General features: G+C 47.2%; 1 protein-coding gene and 1 long non-coding RNA gene across 4 annotated transcripts; both read left to right on the forward strand.

Moving 5' to 3' along the window:
* The first annotated feature begins 8822 nt into the window (after positions 1-8822).
* LOC147526090 (uncharacterized) lies at positions 8823-9838 on the forward strand. Of its 2 annotated transcripts, XR_015222970.1 has the most exons (3): positions 8823-9062; positions 9222-9409; positions 9803-9838. It is a non-coding gene; the product is annotated as an uncharacterized LOC147526090 (long non-coding RNA). The 2 variants fall into 2 exon arrangements; XR_015222969.1 differs by lacking the exon at positions 9803-9838 and having other exon boundaries at positions 9222-9484.
* A 127-nt stretch (positions 9839-9965) lies between these two features.
* LOC147526091 (SMAD family member 7-like) lies at positions 9966-17643 on the forward strand. 2 transcript variants are annotated; one of them, XM_086630504.1, is made up of 3 exons: positions 9966-10561; positions 11216-11269; positions 17117-17643. In XM_086630504.1, exons 1-3 carry the CDS (start codon positions 10027-10029, stop codon positions 17236-17238), a joined length of 711 nt encoding a protein of 236 aa, XP_086486630.1. In that variant the 5' UTR covers positions 9966-10026; the 3' UTR covers positions 17239-17643. The 2 variants fall into 2 exon arrangements, with proteins under 2 accessions (XP_086486630.1, XP_086486631.1); XM_086630505.1 differs by having other exon boundaries at positions 17120-17643.
* The last annotated feature ends 206 nt before the right edge of the window (positions 17644-17849 follow it).

Consider the following 17849-nt stretch of genomic DNA (forward strand, 5'->3'; position numbering starts at 1 on the left):
AATGCAAATGAACTCGGCTTTAGCTATTCAAAGACAGCTGTGTTCAGGAAAGGTCCTCAGAAACCTCCTTGAGAACTGAGGTCTAGGGATGGAGAGTGCGGGCTCAGTGGGATTTTACATACAGGACCTAATGTGTTTCGCATGAGGGATGCAATATATTATACAAATGCAATATATTATACAAATATTTTCGATACTTAAAGGAGGCTTATAAGAAAGATGAGGACAGACATTATAGCAGGGCCTGTATCGATAGGACAAGGGTTAATGGTTTTAAACTAAAAGAGGGGAGATTCAGACTAGATATAAGGAAGAAATTGTTTACGCTGAGGGTGGTGAAACACTGGAACAGGTTGCCCAGAGAGGCAGGACATCTTCCACCTGATCTAGTGGAAGATGTCCCTGCTCATTGCAAAGGAGTTGGACTAGATGACCTTTGTGATAAACTCAATATTGTTTGTTCATCAAATCTAGAAACTAACGGTGTTACATTGTTTCACAAAAAGGCAATTGCTTAACAAGATAACCAATATCCTGCCGAGCGAGCAAGGCTAAACCGCAAAGTCAAGACTTGAGGAAAAGGAAGTTTGGGAAGGGGGGGGGGGAGTACGAGGAGTACGTGAAGTGAGGAAGACATGGAGCCTTCATCCCTGTGACCACCAAGAAGCAAAGGAAGGCAGAAAATGACCCCTTAGCAACAAGTTGCGCAAACGCAGAGTACACCACTAAGAGAAACGCCTACACCGGAAGAAGAAGAGTATAAACCAAAAGACTTTTGAAAATCGGGTGCGAGCCGTCGGTGGAGTGAAACTCCCGGGCCGCCCAGCGCTGTTTTGCTTGTTGCTGCTTGCTAAATAAAGACGCTGTAATAAGTAATATATTAGAATTTGCCAATCAAATAGAAACCACCATCTCTCAGTATAGTTCCTAAGATATAGAAATATTAAATACTAACCAATTATCGTTTAAATACTAACCGTCACATTAACTGTTGTATTGATTATTGCTGTAGAATGTTAGAAGTTGTAAAGTGCTAGTCCCTGCTGTAAAATACAAGCTGCCCAGGAGGAGGATGGTGAGAAAAGAAAAGACAGATAAGACGGACTCCGGCAAGGCTGTGACTCACGTCTCACACCTCTGCAGGGAGGAAGGGATGCACAGAAACTCGCCCATGAAGGAAAGACAAGGACTAACAAAAACTAACATTTGCCTTCAGATAGTGACAGGTAATGCGATCAGATGCCCACTCAAGGACAAACCAGGCTGGAACCAGTTTGGCTCTGCAAGCTCAGCCAAATCAGGGATTTTAGGGAAGAGGTGAAAAGTGCACAGTGAGGAAGACCTCCGGCCTTCATCCTGAAGACCCCTGCCCACGTGAGGAAGACCTCCAGCCTTCATCCTGAAGACCCCTGCCCATGACCACCAGGAGGAGGAGCCTGAGGCGGACCCTGAGGCGGGGACTATGGAAATGATTTCCTGGGAGAGACTGACCTTTTTGGGGGGGGCTATGAGTGTGTTTGTATAAATACAAGAAAAACTGCCACGGCAGGTGTGCGTCTTGGTGGAGCGGAGACTCCCGGCGCACCCAGCGCTGTTTGCTTGCTTGCCCTAAATAAATTTTAACTATTAATTTTACAGTTATTGGCTGTTGAGAATCATTTTCTCACCAAACTATTGAAATTAACCTATAACAGACGCCAATTTTAATTGGCTCCGTCTCCTCGCATTAATTGGTGAAACTAACTTATAACAATTTGGTGCCGTGACTCGGATAGAGGCAATCTGGTGAGAAGCCCCATACGGGGAGGCGCCCCGCTGAAAATCAGCGGCCCTGGCTGGGTGCTATCGCATCACATCCTCTACCGACGAACCCTAAATTCGGCAACAAGCAAAAGAAAGCCGGCAAACCCTGTAATCTTTGTGCACGAAGCTCCGAACGAAGACGCAGGGATGCGTGAGTATAGGCCGGTTATCCGTTCGGTTGGGGTTGGGTTTCCTGGAGTGTGATAGTGTGAGACGTCCACCAGACTTAGTAGTCTATCGGACGAAGCGAGTGCGGACCCCTTAGTGCGGTTCCCATCTCCCTCGAGGGACTGGGCCACAAATAGGGGGAGCGTGTGTGTGTGTGTAAGAAGGCACTCCGGAAGATGGGACAGAGGAAAAGCAAGCCCTCTGATCCCATGGGTGGATTGGGACCTCATGTGAGACTTCCCCAAATACCACCAGACAGTCCGTTAGGTTTAATGATTAAAAATTGGGATGACTACCCCTCTAGGCGGGGTAAGGATAAAGTAAAATTGATTCATTATTGTATGGAAGTTTGGGGGGAAAACAAATAAGAGGAGACCCCCTATATTGGCCTGTATTTGGCTCCTTCGAGGACTGGGTTTGTCAAGCCTTAAATACTTACGTGAATTCGAAGGAACCTTTTAGTTTAGAAGAAAGTGCATATGCTAACTTGTGGATTAGTTCAGAAACAAGGGTAAATTTGTATCCACTAAAAGAAAAGAAGGAAGCTCTGTCCTCCCTGGGCACCCAGTGGCAATATCACACTCCGTGGCACCCGCAGAGCTTGGGTAAAGTTGAGAAAATGAACGGGGAGATAAAAAAGCAATTAACAAAGCTAATGGTAGAAACTAAAATGTCTTGGGTAAAGTGCCTACCCCTAGCATTGCTAAATATTCGAACCCAGCCCCGAACAGATGTTGGGATTTCCCCTTTTGAAATGTTATACAGAATGCCGTATGATTTCGAAATCCCACAAGATCACCCCCAACTCGAAAATCAACAAATTAGGCCTTATTTAATTCAGCTAATGGCCCGAAAGGAACAGTTACGGAATAAAGGTTTAATAGTTCAAAGACCTCCTTTAGATATGCCTATACATAAGATTAAACCAGGGGACAAATTTTTAGTTAAATCCTAGAAGGAATCCTCATTAACCCCTCGATGGGAAGGACCCTATCTTGTTTTGCTTACCACAGAAACCGCCGTCCGAACAGCAGAAAAAGGCTGGACCCATGCGAGCTGCATAAAAGGACCCATTGACGACCCGGATCAATCTTGGAAAGTTGCAAGCCTCCCTGGGAGCCTGAAAATGACTCTTAAGAAAGTCTAAATTGAACTTAAAAAAAAAGCTAAGTGTGATAAGTGTAATAATCAGAGCAGAAGAAAATCCCATTTTACATGGGAAGATCAACTGAAAAGGGCACCCTACCAAACCTTTGGAAAGGAGCTAAAGTTAGAATATGTCCTTTATGTAAACGGTGTAATTTATACATTAGAGCTAAGTGCTCTAAGTGTTTTAAGTATATTATTTCTCGAAACGGGACACAAGAACAATATCTAAGTAACTGTTTAGAATTTTTATGTATCCCCTGTGGAACCACCACCCCCCTCCATAATTTCCCTTGGATAAGATTTTATTATTGTCACGTTAACCAATACGTAATCCTTTAACCAAAAGGTACTCCTGGAGTTGTAAATAAAGGAACCTGCCAAAAGTAATCCAATCACCAAAATTCTAACCGAAAACAGGAGAAGCCTCATTTAGATGATTTAAGTGCTACCTCCAAAGGATTGGAGAAAAGGAGAGCCGATTTACTATCACACACATTTCTCCTGAAGATTGTCCTTGCCACCGAGAAGATGATATTCCTCGTAGCTCGAAGCAACCGAGTTGACGAGCGAGGTGGAAGGACAAAGCACTGTGGGGAACTAATTCCTGTCACTGCAAATAATTCAAAAGCCCTCCAAGGGGAAGGGCCCCGAAATTCTAGATTGAGAAAAGGCACTAACCACATTAACTTAAAACGAAAGTGGAGGCTTCACTCTTTTCGGTACACTTTGACCATTTTTATTTTAATGCTACCACAAACATGGAGCGAGTTGAGCCACCGAGCTCATCAGCCTTTTAATTGAACTTCAAGTAGATGAGAAGACTCTAAAATTCTTAAAATCAATGTTACTGCAGGAGCTCCTTTCTTTTAAGGTGACTAATTGTGAGTTAATGGGTCAAAACTGTAAACCAGATAACCTACGCTGCTTCGGGTGGAATTCTAAAGCTACCTATTGGTGCCCCAGTTCAAACCCAGGACATGGATATTGTAATTACCCTAATGATTACTATTGTGCTTATTGGGAGTGTGAAACTATTGCGATGGGGTGGGCGCCTCAAAGGAAAGATAAATATCTCAAGGTTACCTGGGAACCACATAGATATGACCCACCCAGTTATGCCCAATATGGTAATGTATGGAAAAGAGGAAACTGTATATCTCTAGAGGTCTTAATCTTGGAACCCCAAGATCCTGGATGGTTAATAGGACGAACCTGGGGAGTAAAATATTGGCAACCTAGAACCGATAGCAGATGCCTAATACTCATTAAAAAACAACCAGTTATGAATGATCCACTGCCAGTGCCAGTGGGCCCCAACAAAATCCTAACTAATGACCTATTTAAAAAAACAGGCCCCAACCAGGATAGTTTAGCCAAAGAAACAAAGGATAGTGTAACGAAAGTCAATAACGTAACAAAAGTCCTTGTAATGAATAACACCCAAGCCCCTAACAGAAACACTGAGGATAACCCCCTCTGGAAACTGATACAAGCCAGTTACTTGGTGTTAAACAAAACTAATCCGAATCTTACCGAGCATTGTTGGTTGTGTTATGGGATAAAACCGCCCTTCTATGAAGCTGTAGGAGTAATTGAAAAACCCAGACATATGAATGGCACTAATCCAGCACAATGTATATGGGATACAGAGAAACATGGAATTACACTAACCCAAGTAATGGGAAAAGGTGTGTGTGTGAGTAAAGTTCCGGAGGATAAAAAAGCAACTATGTGTCAACCCTAACAACAAAGAACCACAGAAACCTAAAAGGCCTGCAGAGTGGTTGTTGCCAGCTGAAAGTACTAAATGGGTTTGTTCCACTATAGGAGTTACACCCTGCATATCGCTAAAACATTCAATGAATCCTCCGACTTTTGTGTCTAAGTAGCGATAGTTCCTAAAATTATCTACCACCCTGAAAATTTTATATATGACTCACATATCACCCAGGAACACTATTTGTCTAAATGAGAACCTTTCACAACATTTACAATAGCTACTCTAATGATTTTGAGAAGTGCGGGAGTTAGCACAGGAGTAGCTTCATTAGTACAACAAAGTACAGAATTTAAAGCATTAAGGATGGCAGTAAACGAAGACCTGGCACAAATTGAGCAATCGATAACCGCCTTAAAAAAAAAATCCACTAGATCACTATCGGAAGTAGTATTACAAAACTGGAGAGGATTAAATTTAGTGTTTTTACAACAAGGGGAATTGTGCGCAGCACTTGAAGAATGCTGTGTATATGCAGATCATACTGGAGTAGTAAGAGATACAATAACCAAACTGCGGGAAAGATTAGAAAAAAAGAAAAAGAAAATGGGAAACACAAAAAAGTTGATATGAATCGTAGTTTAATCATTCCCCCTGGCTGACTACCCTGTTATCAACACTCACTGGACCACTAATATTAATAATTCTGAGTTTGACCTTTGGGCCCTGTATATTCAACAAAATAATTGCAATTGTAAAAAACAGATTAGAAGCAGCCCATTTAATGCTTATAAGAGCCGAGGATAAACCCCTAGAAGTACCAGAAACAGAAGAGACCTTGATTTTAAGTCAACAAGAGCTTAAGCGGTTTGATGAACAAAATGGTAGAAAGTAAAAGGGGGAATTGTGATAAACTCAATATTGTTTGTTCATCAAACCTAGAAACTAATGGTGTTACATTGTTTCACAAAAAGGCAATTGCTTAACAAGATAACCAATATCCTGCCGAGCGAGCAAGGCTAAACCGCAAAGTCAAGACTTGAGGAAAAGGAAGTTTGGGAAGGGGGGGGGGCTCATAAAGACGAGGAGTACGAGGAGTACGTGAAGTGAGGAAGACATGGAGCCTTCATCCCTGTGACCACCAAGAAGCAAAGGAAGGCAGAAAATGACCCCTTAGCAACAAGTTGCGCAAACGCAGAGTACACCACTAAGAGAAACGCCTACACCGGAAGAAGAGTATAAAACAAAAGACTTTCGAAAATCGGGTGCGAGCCGTCAGCAGAGTGAAACTCCCGGGCCGTCAAGCGCTGTTTTGCTTGTTGCCGCTTGCTAAATAAAGACACCAATTTTAATTGGCTCCGTCTCCTCGCATTAATTGGTAAAATTAACTTATAACAACCTTTAACCCCCCCAAAAAAAAACCTTTCAACCCAAACCATTCTATGATTCTATGATTCAAACAGATTTTATTCCCTCTCTTGGGTTAGCAGCAACCCTGGTACATTTTGGGACAGGTTTCTGGTCCAGGCTGACATTTACCTGCCCATGAGCAATGCCATCCACAGCAGCATAGGCTGTGGGTATCACCCCCCTTTCAGAGTGTCTCCCCAACCCAGGTACCATGCCCATTTATATCATCTTCATTATGCTTATTTCTGTATTTTCCATATGAGCACATACATATGGTCTGTTTAAACAAGTTTGCAGGGTTAATTAGAGAGCAGTTCTTTATTGGTTATTTAATATTTAGCACTTCTGGAGTAATTTTCACCTGCAGAGATCACAAAGACAGGAAGTACTGCTGGTCTAGCTGTACCGATGGGCAACCAGAGATGCCAAAGACCAGGTCCCTATTCACAGGGAAAGGGATGTGCCCAAGGTCACCTAGAGTACCTATGGCAGGGAAAAAAAAAAATAAATATTATTAACTCTTGGACCCCATTCCTATTCTCAATCTCTTCACAGCATACACCATGTTCATGGCAATAAAGTAATTGCAATCATAATTGGGAAAAAAAACCAAACACAAACTAAAGACATCAATCTAATTTATAACAGCCTGGAAAGTTTAAAAATTTTAAAAAATATAATGCATGTATTAATAGGCACGTCCAGTGTGTCTTTCACCAGCAGATATGGGAATGAGAAGAAACTCTTTTTTTTTTTCCCCTATCAATTTACCATATGCATCACAATGGAAAAGGGATTGAGGTTCTCTAAGGAAATTAGGAAATCAGAGGTTACTCCAGAGGCTGGTGAACAAGACATTAAACTAAAAATGCTATCACTTTTCCATTTTTCAGGATGTAGAAGTGACCATTTTAAAAGCAATGGGATTTTCTGGCAATTGCAACAGACCCTGACGCTGTTCTGCTTTGGCACCCTCTTCTGTCACCCCAAGGCCAGACAGCTGCGCCTTGGGCACCATGCAGCTCACCCAACCTCTGAAACGGCTTCAGCTGCAGCATCACAATTTGATGGGCCATTTAATAGGCAGCTTATACTTGTGCCCGTTAATTATTTGGAGGTGAAGTAAGGAGTCCATCCCCTTCCTCAGACTCCAGTTTAATAACAAACCTTCCTAAATTATTCTTTTAGATGCCAGCAAATAATGTTCTTCCTCTCCTCAATTTTTTCATACTATTTATCACAAAGCAGATTTTGGGGCCTGGGTGGGTATAGTCTCATGAACATTTAATAAGGCTACCTCAAAATCTAGCCCCTGCTGATCCAGATTCAGCAAATACCATGAGTGATTCTGGGCCTGTTAGGAGTCTCCCTGGCCTGCTCATGTGAATATTTGCAAGACTGGGCTCTAAAATTATCCCTGCACTCCTGCCTGCACCAAAGGCAGGCATCCAGGATAGACAACCCTGGGAATACCCTGCCTGCATGGTGCATTAGTTTTGTCCCCTCTGTGTTTTATGGCTGGTGGTGTGTTTAGTTGGGTGTAATTGTTTTAGAATTGGAATTGCTTATAGCAGCCATTATTTAAGAGTCTTGGCTTCTACTTGCAATGCAGTAACTGACTTACTGAATGATCTTAAGCAACTTAGCCACCTGCCCATTTATCCTATGAAAGAGGAGCTACTCATCTGTGGGAGTGTGTGTGAGACGGGGACTCTTGGGGACTTCTCCAGCCCTGCAAAGCCCAGGACTAGGATGTCTCTAGCTGAACTTCCCAGCTCCCCTGCAGACTGCAGCAGGCCTGGATGAGCTGCACAGCCTCTTGGTGGCTCAGTTTCCCCATCCTTTGCAGGTTCTCACTGGCAGAATTCGAATGGGGGACCTGGGGAGTACCCCGAGTGCCAGAAATTATTACCACTAGTAGTACCCATAACAAGAACAGTCACAGTGCTATGTGCTCTTCACTTCTCCTTCTCATTTTGTGAGAATTGGAGCATACTTACCATTAAATACTTTCCCTTCCTCTGGTGACAGGTGCTGTAAAAGTGCAAAGTATTATTAGCATTATTGCTTTTTGTGCCATGCCCTCTTTTGATGCTCAGAATCATATATATATTTTTTATTTTTTTTAAATGGCTGGATCGGGTTTAATACTTCAATATTTACAGTGAGCTACAGCGTCTCCGGCACACCCAGGCTTTGGGGGCTCCCCCACGCTTTGCCCCCGCTGGACACCGAGGGGCAGTTCTGGGGGACCAGCCGCTCCGCACCCGTGCAGCAGTCCGGGGCAGGGCCCCTCGCTTCTCGGGACAGGGGTTGAGGGGGACGACAGCACCCTCGGGCGCTACCGGCACATCCCCGTGGCGCGGGGTGTGTGGAGAGGAGGACCCATAACCTTTCAGCAACCCGAGCCGCCGCTTGCGCAAGGCGGTTTGAGATAAATATTTTATATATATATATAATTTTTTTTTCCCCGGAGCGACACGGTGTCTAGACGCCCACGTGACGGGGCCGGGGCCGTGCCGCTGCGCACTGCGAGCCGCCGCTGGAGGGAGGAACGAGCGCGGCCGAGCGTCCCGGCTCCGCCGCCGGAGCTCCCCCGCAGCAAGGAAAGACAGAGGTGGTGGTGCGGGGTGGGAGTCTCTTTGCACCGAACGGAGGGAATAAAAAAAAAAAGGAAAAAAAAAAGAAAGGAGGAGGAGGAGGGGAAGGAAGGCAGGAAGGAGGAAAGAGGAGAAAAAAATCCAAACAACAAACCACCGAGCCAGACGCGCCGGCAGCACAGAGAGAGTCGCCGGCGGGCTGTCCCCGCACCCATGTAAGCGGCGGGAGAGGCGGCGGCTGACAACGGCCCCAGCGCGGAGGGACGCGGAGCGGGCAGCCCGGCTTTCCCCCGCCGGCAACACGCTTCTGGGGAAGGAGGAGACACAGTTCAAATTTCTTTTTATTTGTGGTTTTTTTTTCTTTCTTTTCGTAGCAGCCGGATCAAGACTCCGTGTGTGTGTGTGGATTAAAACCTTTAGGAAGAAGGAGAAAAAACAACCCAAAACTCAGATCCCGCATCAGGACGACCTGGGCTTTAAAAAGGGATACAACACTCCGGATGCGCTTGTTCTTCTCTTTTGTGACAGATGCTTAAACCGATTCCGACGTCCAAATCTTAGGGTTGGTGTGTTTTATTTTTTGTGTTTTTTTTTTTTTTAATTTTTAAAATAGATATAATTTTGGCTTGCTTTTTTATTTTTATCGTTTGATTCTGCTCTGCGTCGCATCAATCCCGTCTCTCCCCCCCCCTTCGCCTCCCCAGCACTGGCGAGTTGATGGGAGCTGCGGCCTCCAGGAGGCCGAGGATTCCCCGCGGCTCCAGCCGCGCTCCGCAGCCGCGCAGGGCGGCGCGGCGCCGGCAAGCTCAGCCCGCCTCCCCCAGCGCGATGCGCCGCAAACTGTAGACGGGCTTTTTATTTTTCTTTTCTTTTTGGGGCAAAGCCAGAGCGAGCAGTGGCTCTCCCCCCTCTTTAGTTTTATTTTTTTATTTAATTTTGTGTTTGCTTTTCGCAGCAGGCAGAGGCGCGGGCTGGCGCAGCCCCCCACGGGAGGCGGCGGGACTCGCGGCCCCAGCGCGGAGACTGGCGCATGCCGCAGCCCGCCTCGGCCCCGCCGCCGCCTTCCCCCTGCCGCCCGCCGCCTGCCGCTGCCTGCCGCCGCGTCTCGGCTCCCGGCCCCTTCATGCGCAGCGGAGGACATGCCCGTTTTGTAGCCGGGGGCCCCTCCTCTCGTCCCGCATGTTCAGGACCAAACGCTCGGTGCTCGTTCGGCGGCTTTGGAGGAGTCGTGCGCCCGGCGGCGAGGAGGAGGAGGAGGCGGCGGCGGCGGTGGTGGCGGCGGCGGCGGCGGCGGCGGGCGAACTCGGCGCGGCGGCTGAGGCCCGGGCGCATGTCTGCGGCGGGGGGCGCGGATGCTGCCCGGGCAAGGCGGGCCGTGGCGGCCGGGCGTCCGCGGGCGCGGAGGCGGAACTGAAGGCGCTGACCCACGCTGTGCTGAAGCGGCTGAAGGAGCGGCAGCTGGAGGGCTTGCTGCACGCTGTGGAGTCCCGCGGCGGGGCGCGGACCCCCTGCCTGCTGCTGCCCGCCAAGGCCGACTCGCGGTTGGGCCAGCACTGGTACCCGCTGCCGGTGCTGCTGTGCAAGGTGTTCCGCTGGCCCGACCTCCGGCACTGCTCTGAAGTGAAGCGGTTATGTTGCTGTGAATCCTACGGCAAGGCTCACCCCGAGCTCGTCTGCTGCAACCCACACCACCTCAGCCGGCTCTGCGAGCTAGGTAGGTGGTGGGGGGGAGGATTGGGGGGGGTGAGTGGGGGGCGGCGGGGATGGCATGCAGGGATGAAGCCCCGCTCAGCTCCCTGCCCGATGAATTGTTACTATTTTTTTCAGAGGGGGGAAAAATAAACCCACAACAACAACAAAAACCATCGCAGTGTCGTATTTTAATTTTTTTTAATTATTTTTTATTTTATTTTTTATTTTATTTTTATATTTTATTTTTTATTTGAGAAAGGGGGTGAGACCGACACACACACACCCCCACACACCCCCGCTCCCGCCCCGGGGACCCCGGCGCGGCCGGCTGCGCTGCCTCCCCGCCATCCCCGCTCGGTGCCGGGGATTAGGGGCCGCCTGGCGCGGCCGGCCGGCCCCGGCGCTGCAGCGGCTCCGCCGAGCCAAGGAGGCCCCGATCAGACAGCCCGAGCGGCAGATAGCAGGGAGACTGGCGCCAGACGGCCCCTTTTGTTTATCTGACAGCTAAATATCAAGGCAATCACCGCCTCGCTGCCCTGCCTCCAACCCCCAGAGCTAAGACAAACAGTTTTGCTAAAAGAATGCCACTGTTATCATAAGTTCCTATCTTTTTCTTTCCTTTTTTTTTCTTTCCCATGGCTCTGCCTTTATTTTCTCTGTACTTTTCTAATTCCAGAGTCTCCCCCTCCACCCTACTCCAGATATCCAATGGATTTTCTCAAACCAACTGGTAAGTGGACTTTTCCTTTTCTCAGAGGAAACGTCTCCTGCTTTTGTCATGCTACTATGCATTTCGCTTTTGGGCTGCTTTCCTGCTTCTGTGCCTTCTGATACCCCCGGAAGAATTAACATATAATTTATCGAAGACACCCTCTGCAAAAGTAGGATTTTAAAACTCTGGCAGGGGACTCTGGGAGGGATGGCGGTGCAGCACAGGCCTTCTCGTTGCTCGAGTCACTTGGAAAGCCAGGAAAACCGTGGGCTCCAGTTGTGAATGGCAGTGCTCCCACACCCCTGGCTTTAATTTATAGGGTTTTAGGTTGGGATCCAGTGCAGCTCAGGTTAGCATCTCCCTGGTGGCTGAGAATCCCAGGGAGACTTGACAAATGGAGTTGGTAGAAATATTTCTGTGTTTTAAAGGAGCCTAATCCCACCTTGTCAGATTGAAAAAATTAGGAAAGGGGGTTGAAAATTTTTTTCCCTCCTTTTTTTTTTTTTTTTAGCACCATTCTGCATGCCTGTTGCTTGTAATTGAATGTCAAGGTGCCAGGGGAGAAGCCCATTTGAGGCTGGCACCAGCTCTTTTGCAATTGTCTGCATAAACTCTTGGTTGGCAGCAAGCTCACTGGGTGTGAGATAAATCGGGCTGGAAGAAGGAGAGGTGGGGAGAATCGAAAACGGAGGGAGCTCAGGGAGGAGCAGCTCCTGGCTCCCTGAGGATGAGTGGATGGGGAGAGTTAACTGGAGCACGGTGGTCTCTGATCGTGTTCCTTGGTCACAGCAGGAGGGGCATGGCGCTGCAGGGAGGCAAAGATAGATGTATTTCTGAAGACTAATATCAGGTTTGGTGTTTTTGTTTTTTTTTTTTCCAAAAGAGCAGTTTTTGTAAAATTGCTGCTCTTCAGTTTCTCGGGACTAAAAGAAACCCCAAACTTGAGGTTGCTTTGGACATATTTGAGAAGCCGTGGCAGTCTGGTGAAGTTCCCACTGACTGGAAAAGGGGAAACATAGCCTCCATATTTAAAAAGGAGAAAAAAGAAGACCCAGGGAACTACAGACCAGTCAGTCTCACCTCTGTGCCCGACAAGATCATGGAGCAGATCCTCCTGGCAACTATATGCTAAGGAACATGGGAAATAAGGGGGTGATTGGCGACAGCCAACATGGCTTCACTAAGGGTAAATCCTGCCTGACTAATTTGGTGGTCTTCTATGATGGGGTTACAGTATTGGTACAGACTGGGTGGAGAATGGGTTAAGAGCAGCCCTGAGGAGAAGGACTTGGGAGTGCTGGTGGATGAGAAGCTCAACATGAGCTGGCAATGTGCACTTGCAGCAAAGCCAACTGTATCCTGGGCTGTATCCAAAGGAGCGTGGCCAGCAGGTCGAGGGAGGGGATTCTGCCCCTCTACTCTGCTCTTGTGAGACCCCACCTGGAATACTGCATTCAGCTCTGGAGTCCCCAACACAAGAAGGACATGGAGCTGCTGGAGCGGATCTAGAGGAGGCCACGAAGATGATCTGAGGGCTGGAGCACCTCTGCTATGAAGACAGGCTGAGAGAGTTGGGGCTGTTCAGCCTGGAGAAGAGAAGGCTCCGGGGTGATCTTATAGCAGCCTTCCAGTACTTAAAGGGGGCCTACAAGAAAGCTGAAGAGGGACTTTTTACAAGGGCATGTAGTGATAAGACAAGGGGCAATGGCTTTAAATTGAAAGAGGGGAGATTTAGATTAGATATAAGGAAGAAATTTTTCACTCAGAGGGTGGTGAGGTACTGGACCAGGTTGCCCAGAGAAGTTGTGACGCCCCATCCCTGGCAGTGTTCAAGGCCAGGTTGGATGAGGCTTTGGGCAACCTGGTGTAGTGGAGGGTTTCCCTGCCCATGGCAGAGGGGTTGGAACTAGATGATCTTTGAGGTCCCTTCCAACCCTAACCATTTTATGATTCTATATGGGGTACCATTGTGTGGTCCCATCCTGCCCACTACTCCCTTGTAGGTTGGACTCCCCTCTAAGGAACACTAATAACTCTTTTTATGCCTTATGGAAATAATCAAAGCTGTTTATCAAACAGTTGGGTCGCAAAGCATGAAATATTTTACCTCAGCATGAAAAAACAGGAGATAAAGGCTCATGAATGAGAGAGGGATATCGGGAGTAGGCTCAACATTCTGAGCACATGCAGGGATGCAGAAGGGTTGTTCCATAATTTACTCTGAGGGTCTGATGGGTTGCGAAGTTTTGTGGTTTGGGTGATATGATTGGCATTATTTTGACTGCATCCCTGCAGTGTTCCCCCAAAAGTTTATATTCTTCCTTTATTGCCTTTGTTTCTACTCAATGATGATCCTAGTATGGGATGTACATTGATCTGCAAAGGAGTTCGGAGCTGCAGGAGAGAAGGGTTGATGCTTGCCTTCGTTTTCCTGTAAAGATGTTAGGATAAATCTATTAGCAGGGTTTAAACATCCAATCTGCCTCTGCCAGGACCTCATTTTCAGTTAGCTGAGTGAATAGGCTCCTTAAATTTATTCATTAGCAAGTGTTGACATAAGGTAGCAAAATGTGTGTAAACAGAAAAGGTGCAGAACATGAATGTGCCATTTCGAAAGGAAAAGTTATTCCTATTGGCCAATAGGAAGTGATTAATGCTGCCCATCAGAAACACAGAAACAACTGGGTTACTCACCAAAAAGTCCTCCTTTTTTTTCATTTTTAAAAGAAAAAAATCCATTTGGCAGCTGAACTCTGACTAACCGGGCTGTGACAGGCACAAGTGGAGCCTGGAAGTCTGTTGTTGCAGGTGAGTTTTGCAAGCTCAGGGTTTCTCTGCAGAGGGACTGAGGGTTTCCCGTCCCAGCATCAGTGCTGTCTCCTGTGGCATTTTCCCAGCCATATGTTGAGGATGGCTTGCCATGGGCTGGCTAGATGGAAAAGGGACAGTATATGATGATGGGAAGGTGCGAAGCCTTTTACCTGGCTGATGCGCATGAGCCATCTTCTCCCCTGGGACCTTGGATAGGAGTGATCCCTCCACTTAGACTTCGGCAATTGCATCTGCCAATGGAGCTGGGAATGTTTCCAGCAGGAAACTTCTGCTTTTCCATCAAGTAGTAGCAATAAAAATAGTTAAGTATTTAGTGCTGTCTTGTAAGTGCTTCATATGGACAGACAGACAGGAATACCTGGACCAGCATGGGCTCTGGCAGTGGTTGCCAGTGCCCATGATCACAGAATGGTTTGGGTTGGAAGGGACCTTTAAAGGTCATCTAATTCCAACCCCCCTGCCATGGGCAGGGACATCTTTCACTAGATCAGGTTGCTCAGAGCCCCATCCAACCTGACCTTGAATGTTTCCAGGGATGGGGCATCTACTGCCTCTCTGGGCAACCTGTTCCAGTGTTTCACCACCCTCAGCGTAAACAATTTCTTCCTTATATCTAGTCTGAATCTCCCCTCTTTTAGTTTAAAACCATTATGATGAGGATTCCTTTTTTTTTTTTTTTTTTTTTTGAGGTGATGGAGGTTGAGACAGGCTGTGTCACTGACTGGAGAAAAGCAGGGATGGACAGGGAGCTGGGGGGTCTGCTGCAGGCAGTGAAATGCTGCATCAGTCCATGTGTTGATAGGATAGATCTGGTATTCATATACTTTCTGTAGAGCAGAAAGATCTGCCCTTGACAGATGGGTTACCTGTGGGAAGGCTGTAGGTCTAGGCTGGCTTGCTCGTTCATCAAGGAGAAGACTTTCTTCCTTACATGGGACGTTTTCAGGAATGGGTGATGGTGGCTTGCATGGGGCCAGGCTCACCCTGTGATCCTGGAGGCGTGTGGGAGCTCAGCATCTTCAATATCCCTGCAGAAGCTGCCGCTTGCAGCTGTGTTGGAAGCGAGATGAATAGTAGTGTCCCCAAATAATTCAAGCAGATCTTTTGACCCATCATTAAGTGAGACAAGGAGCTGCAAGTGGCTGTGTCCATTGTGCTCCTGGGTGACATGGTGGTGCTGGAGTATGAGGGTGCAGGAAACCCACTGAGATGTTGTTGCAGAGCCGAATGCCCTCCTGTGGCATCAATTTTCAGGGGAGTTGGAGGTTTGGCATCTTCCAGGAACTATTCGGCACCTTGCAAGGTTGGGCTGGTGGCCACCAGGAATAATTGTTTGTCTCCGTGATGGTTTTATATTGCGGGAAGGCAGTTTTGGAAGGAGATTCACATGCAGTTGGCTTGATCCTACAACTTCTCCGGAGGACCTGGCCACACATGATCCCTAGAGTAAGACTGAAACAGGTGCTGTAGCATTCAGCCAATCACTCTGGGAGATGGATGGTCAAGTGACCAATAGCCTTGACCATCCATCTCCCAGAGTGATTGGCTGAATGCTACAGCACCTGTTTCAAGGCAACTTTCCCAGTGTAACGAGCCACAGGTGTTTCTTAGTTAGCCTGCATAGGAAAAGAACCTTCACAGGATGCTGCAGCAGCCAAAAGATTTCTCCACATAAGACAACATGGAAAGGGCAAATTATGTCCTTTATCCCACAGAGCCTCATCAGGGAGCTGTAACTGGGGGCAGATGGAGCCCAGCGTGGGGCAGAGTGGTCCAGCCTGCCTTCAGAAAGCGTCTGTAGCCCAAGCAGTTGAAGCCATCTTAGGGGAAGGGCAGGAGGAATCTTCTGTCTGGACTAGAAAGGGTTAAAAAAAAAAGCATATTTCTTGAAAGCATAGAAAGCATGACAAGGCATTTAGAGAGCGTATCATATACAGTATTTCACAAGTAAGTCCATTTCCCGTCTCCCCTATTGTTTTTGGTTTGATTAACTATATTCTGTTAAACTATATTCCTGTTAGGGCTTCAACTTTACTCTGATAAAATGAGGCTATGCAGACAGGAATTTCTTTTTCACTGGGATTTCAGGGATGAAATCTGGTAAAATGACTTTATCAGTAGGGAGAAAATTATCTCAGCTCTATTGGTGGTGGCCCTTGCTTTGAGATACAGCCATGAGCAAAAATTATGTCATTAGGGAGCCCAAATTTGATGAAACCCAAAGTCCCCGAGAACCTACTGAGGACCAGAAGGTCGTGTGAACTTCATAGATTTTCTCAGGTTTGTCCTTGAGCTTTGCCTCCCCCATGGTAGTGACCAAAAAGCTGGAGTTTGCCTGTAGGACCAGAGGATCAGCATTGGCTCCTGACTGTTGTCACCTGGAGGAGCAGGCTTGAGATGGAAAGGTCCAAATCCTGAGCTCGAATGCCTCCATGCATCAGGAGAAACCTCTAACAGGGTGACCAATCTTACCCTGCCCTTGTCCTTTGGTGGTGCATGGAGGAGTAGATCCAGTTGCCTGCCCGTCCCAGGAGGTGACAGTGAGGTGCAAGATCTGCCAGCAGCTGGTGGTGACAAAAATTGAGCAGAGGAATGCAAACATAGACCATTTGCTGCAAAAGGGCGATGATGAGACATTTGCCTTTCAGTTCCCATTTTGGTGAGTTACAGGTGTTGACTAAATTGGGTGTGTAAAACCACGATTTAAGCATTTTTAGGAGCTCACTTACATCAGAATGACGACAACCTTGATCTCATTACCCAGTGACTTGGCCAGAGAGGTGGCAGCCAGTCTGTAATTTTTGCCGGTCTATAATCAGCATTGGCTGGTGATGAAGTGCAGCACGCAGCCTTGATTGAGGTGAGGAGTTAAAGTGGATGCTTCTTGATGAACTGCTGTCTCTGCACAGATGATTAGTAATTGCTTCCTGCTAAACCCTTTGGAATGTGTGTTCTGCTCACAGCGATGCTGGGAGCCTGTGAAGAACCACCTATATACTAATTTTTTGTTTTTCTTCTTTTCCTCTGCTCCAGCAGATTGTCCAGACTCTGGGCCTTCCTCCACTGAAACGGGGGGAACTAATTGTCTAGCCCCTGAGGGGCTTTCAGGTAAGACGTTTCTTGTTGCCTTTGATTTTGGCCGCAGGTTGCGTTGACCAAGGATCCTGATGGAAGGTGAAGTGATACTGGGGAGTTTTGGGCATGTGAGTTGTTGAGAAAGATGTGCTCGAAGGGGGAATTAGTTTTTGTTTCAGTAGCAGCCACGTACCTCATGCAGAGGATGTGTTGAAATCCCAGATGAGGTTCTCCATTCCTGAAAGCCATATGGGCTTTCCTTTGAATTCCAGCCTTATGCTCCATTAATTTTTGGAGTGAGGCAGGAAGAGGTGTGTTTGGGAAGTGATGTTGGCTACTCGTTCGTTCAGATGCATGGATTATCAAAGCAGGTGCGGTTGTGCCTTGCAGAAGAATTCAGCATCAAGCTGTCCTTGACTTGTTGATGGTGGTGGCACCTCTCGTCTCTGGGATGAGAGCCGTGCTTGGGCTTTGCTCCTGGTAGGGTAACCAGCATCCCACATCTCATGCGTGAGGCTCATGGTGCCTGGGGAGGAAAGGTGACCCCGTTTTTTGCAGAAGACGTAGAGGGAGTTGGACTTGATGATCCTTATGGGTCCCTTCCAACTTGAGATATTCTATGATTTCCCTCATTTTCCTGTTTGCCATCTCCTTCAGCCTCCAGGTGCTGTTACAGGATGGGGGTTCAGAG

The sequence above is a fragment of the Tauraco erythrolophus genome, unplaced genomic scaffold (assembly GCF_009769465.1).
Source record: "Tauraco erythrolophus isolate bTauEry1 unplaced genomic scaffold, bTauEry1.pri scaffold_110_arrow_ctg1, whole genome shotgun sequence".
Taxonomy (NCBI): Eukaryota; Metazoa; Chordata; class Aves; order Musophagiformes; family Musophagidae; genus Tauraco; species Tauraco erythrolophus.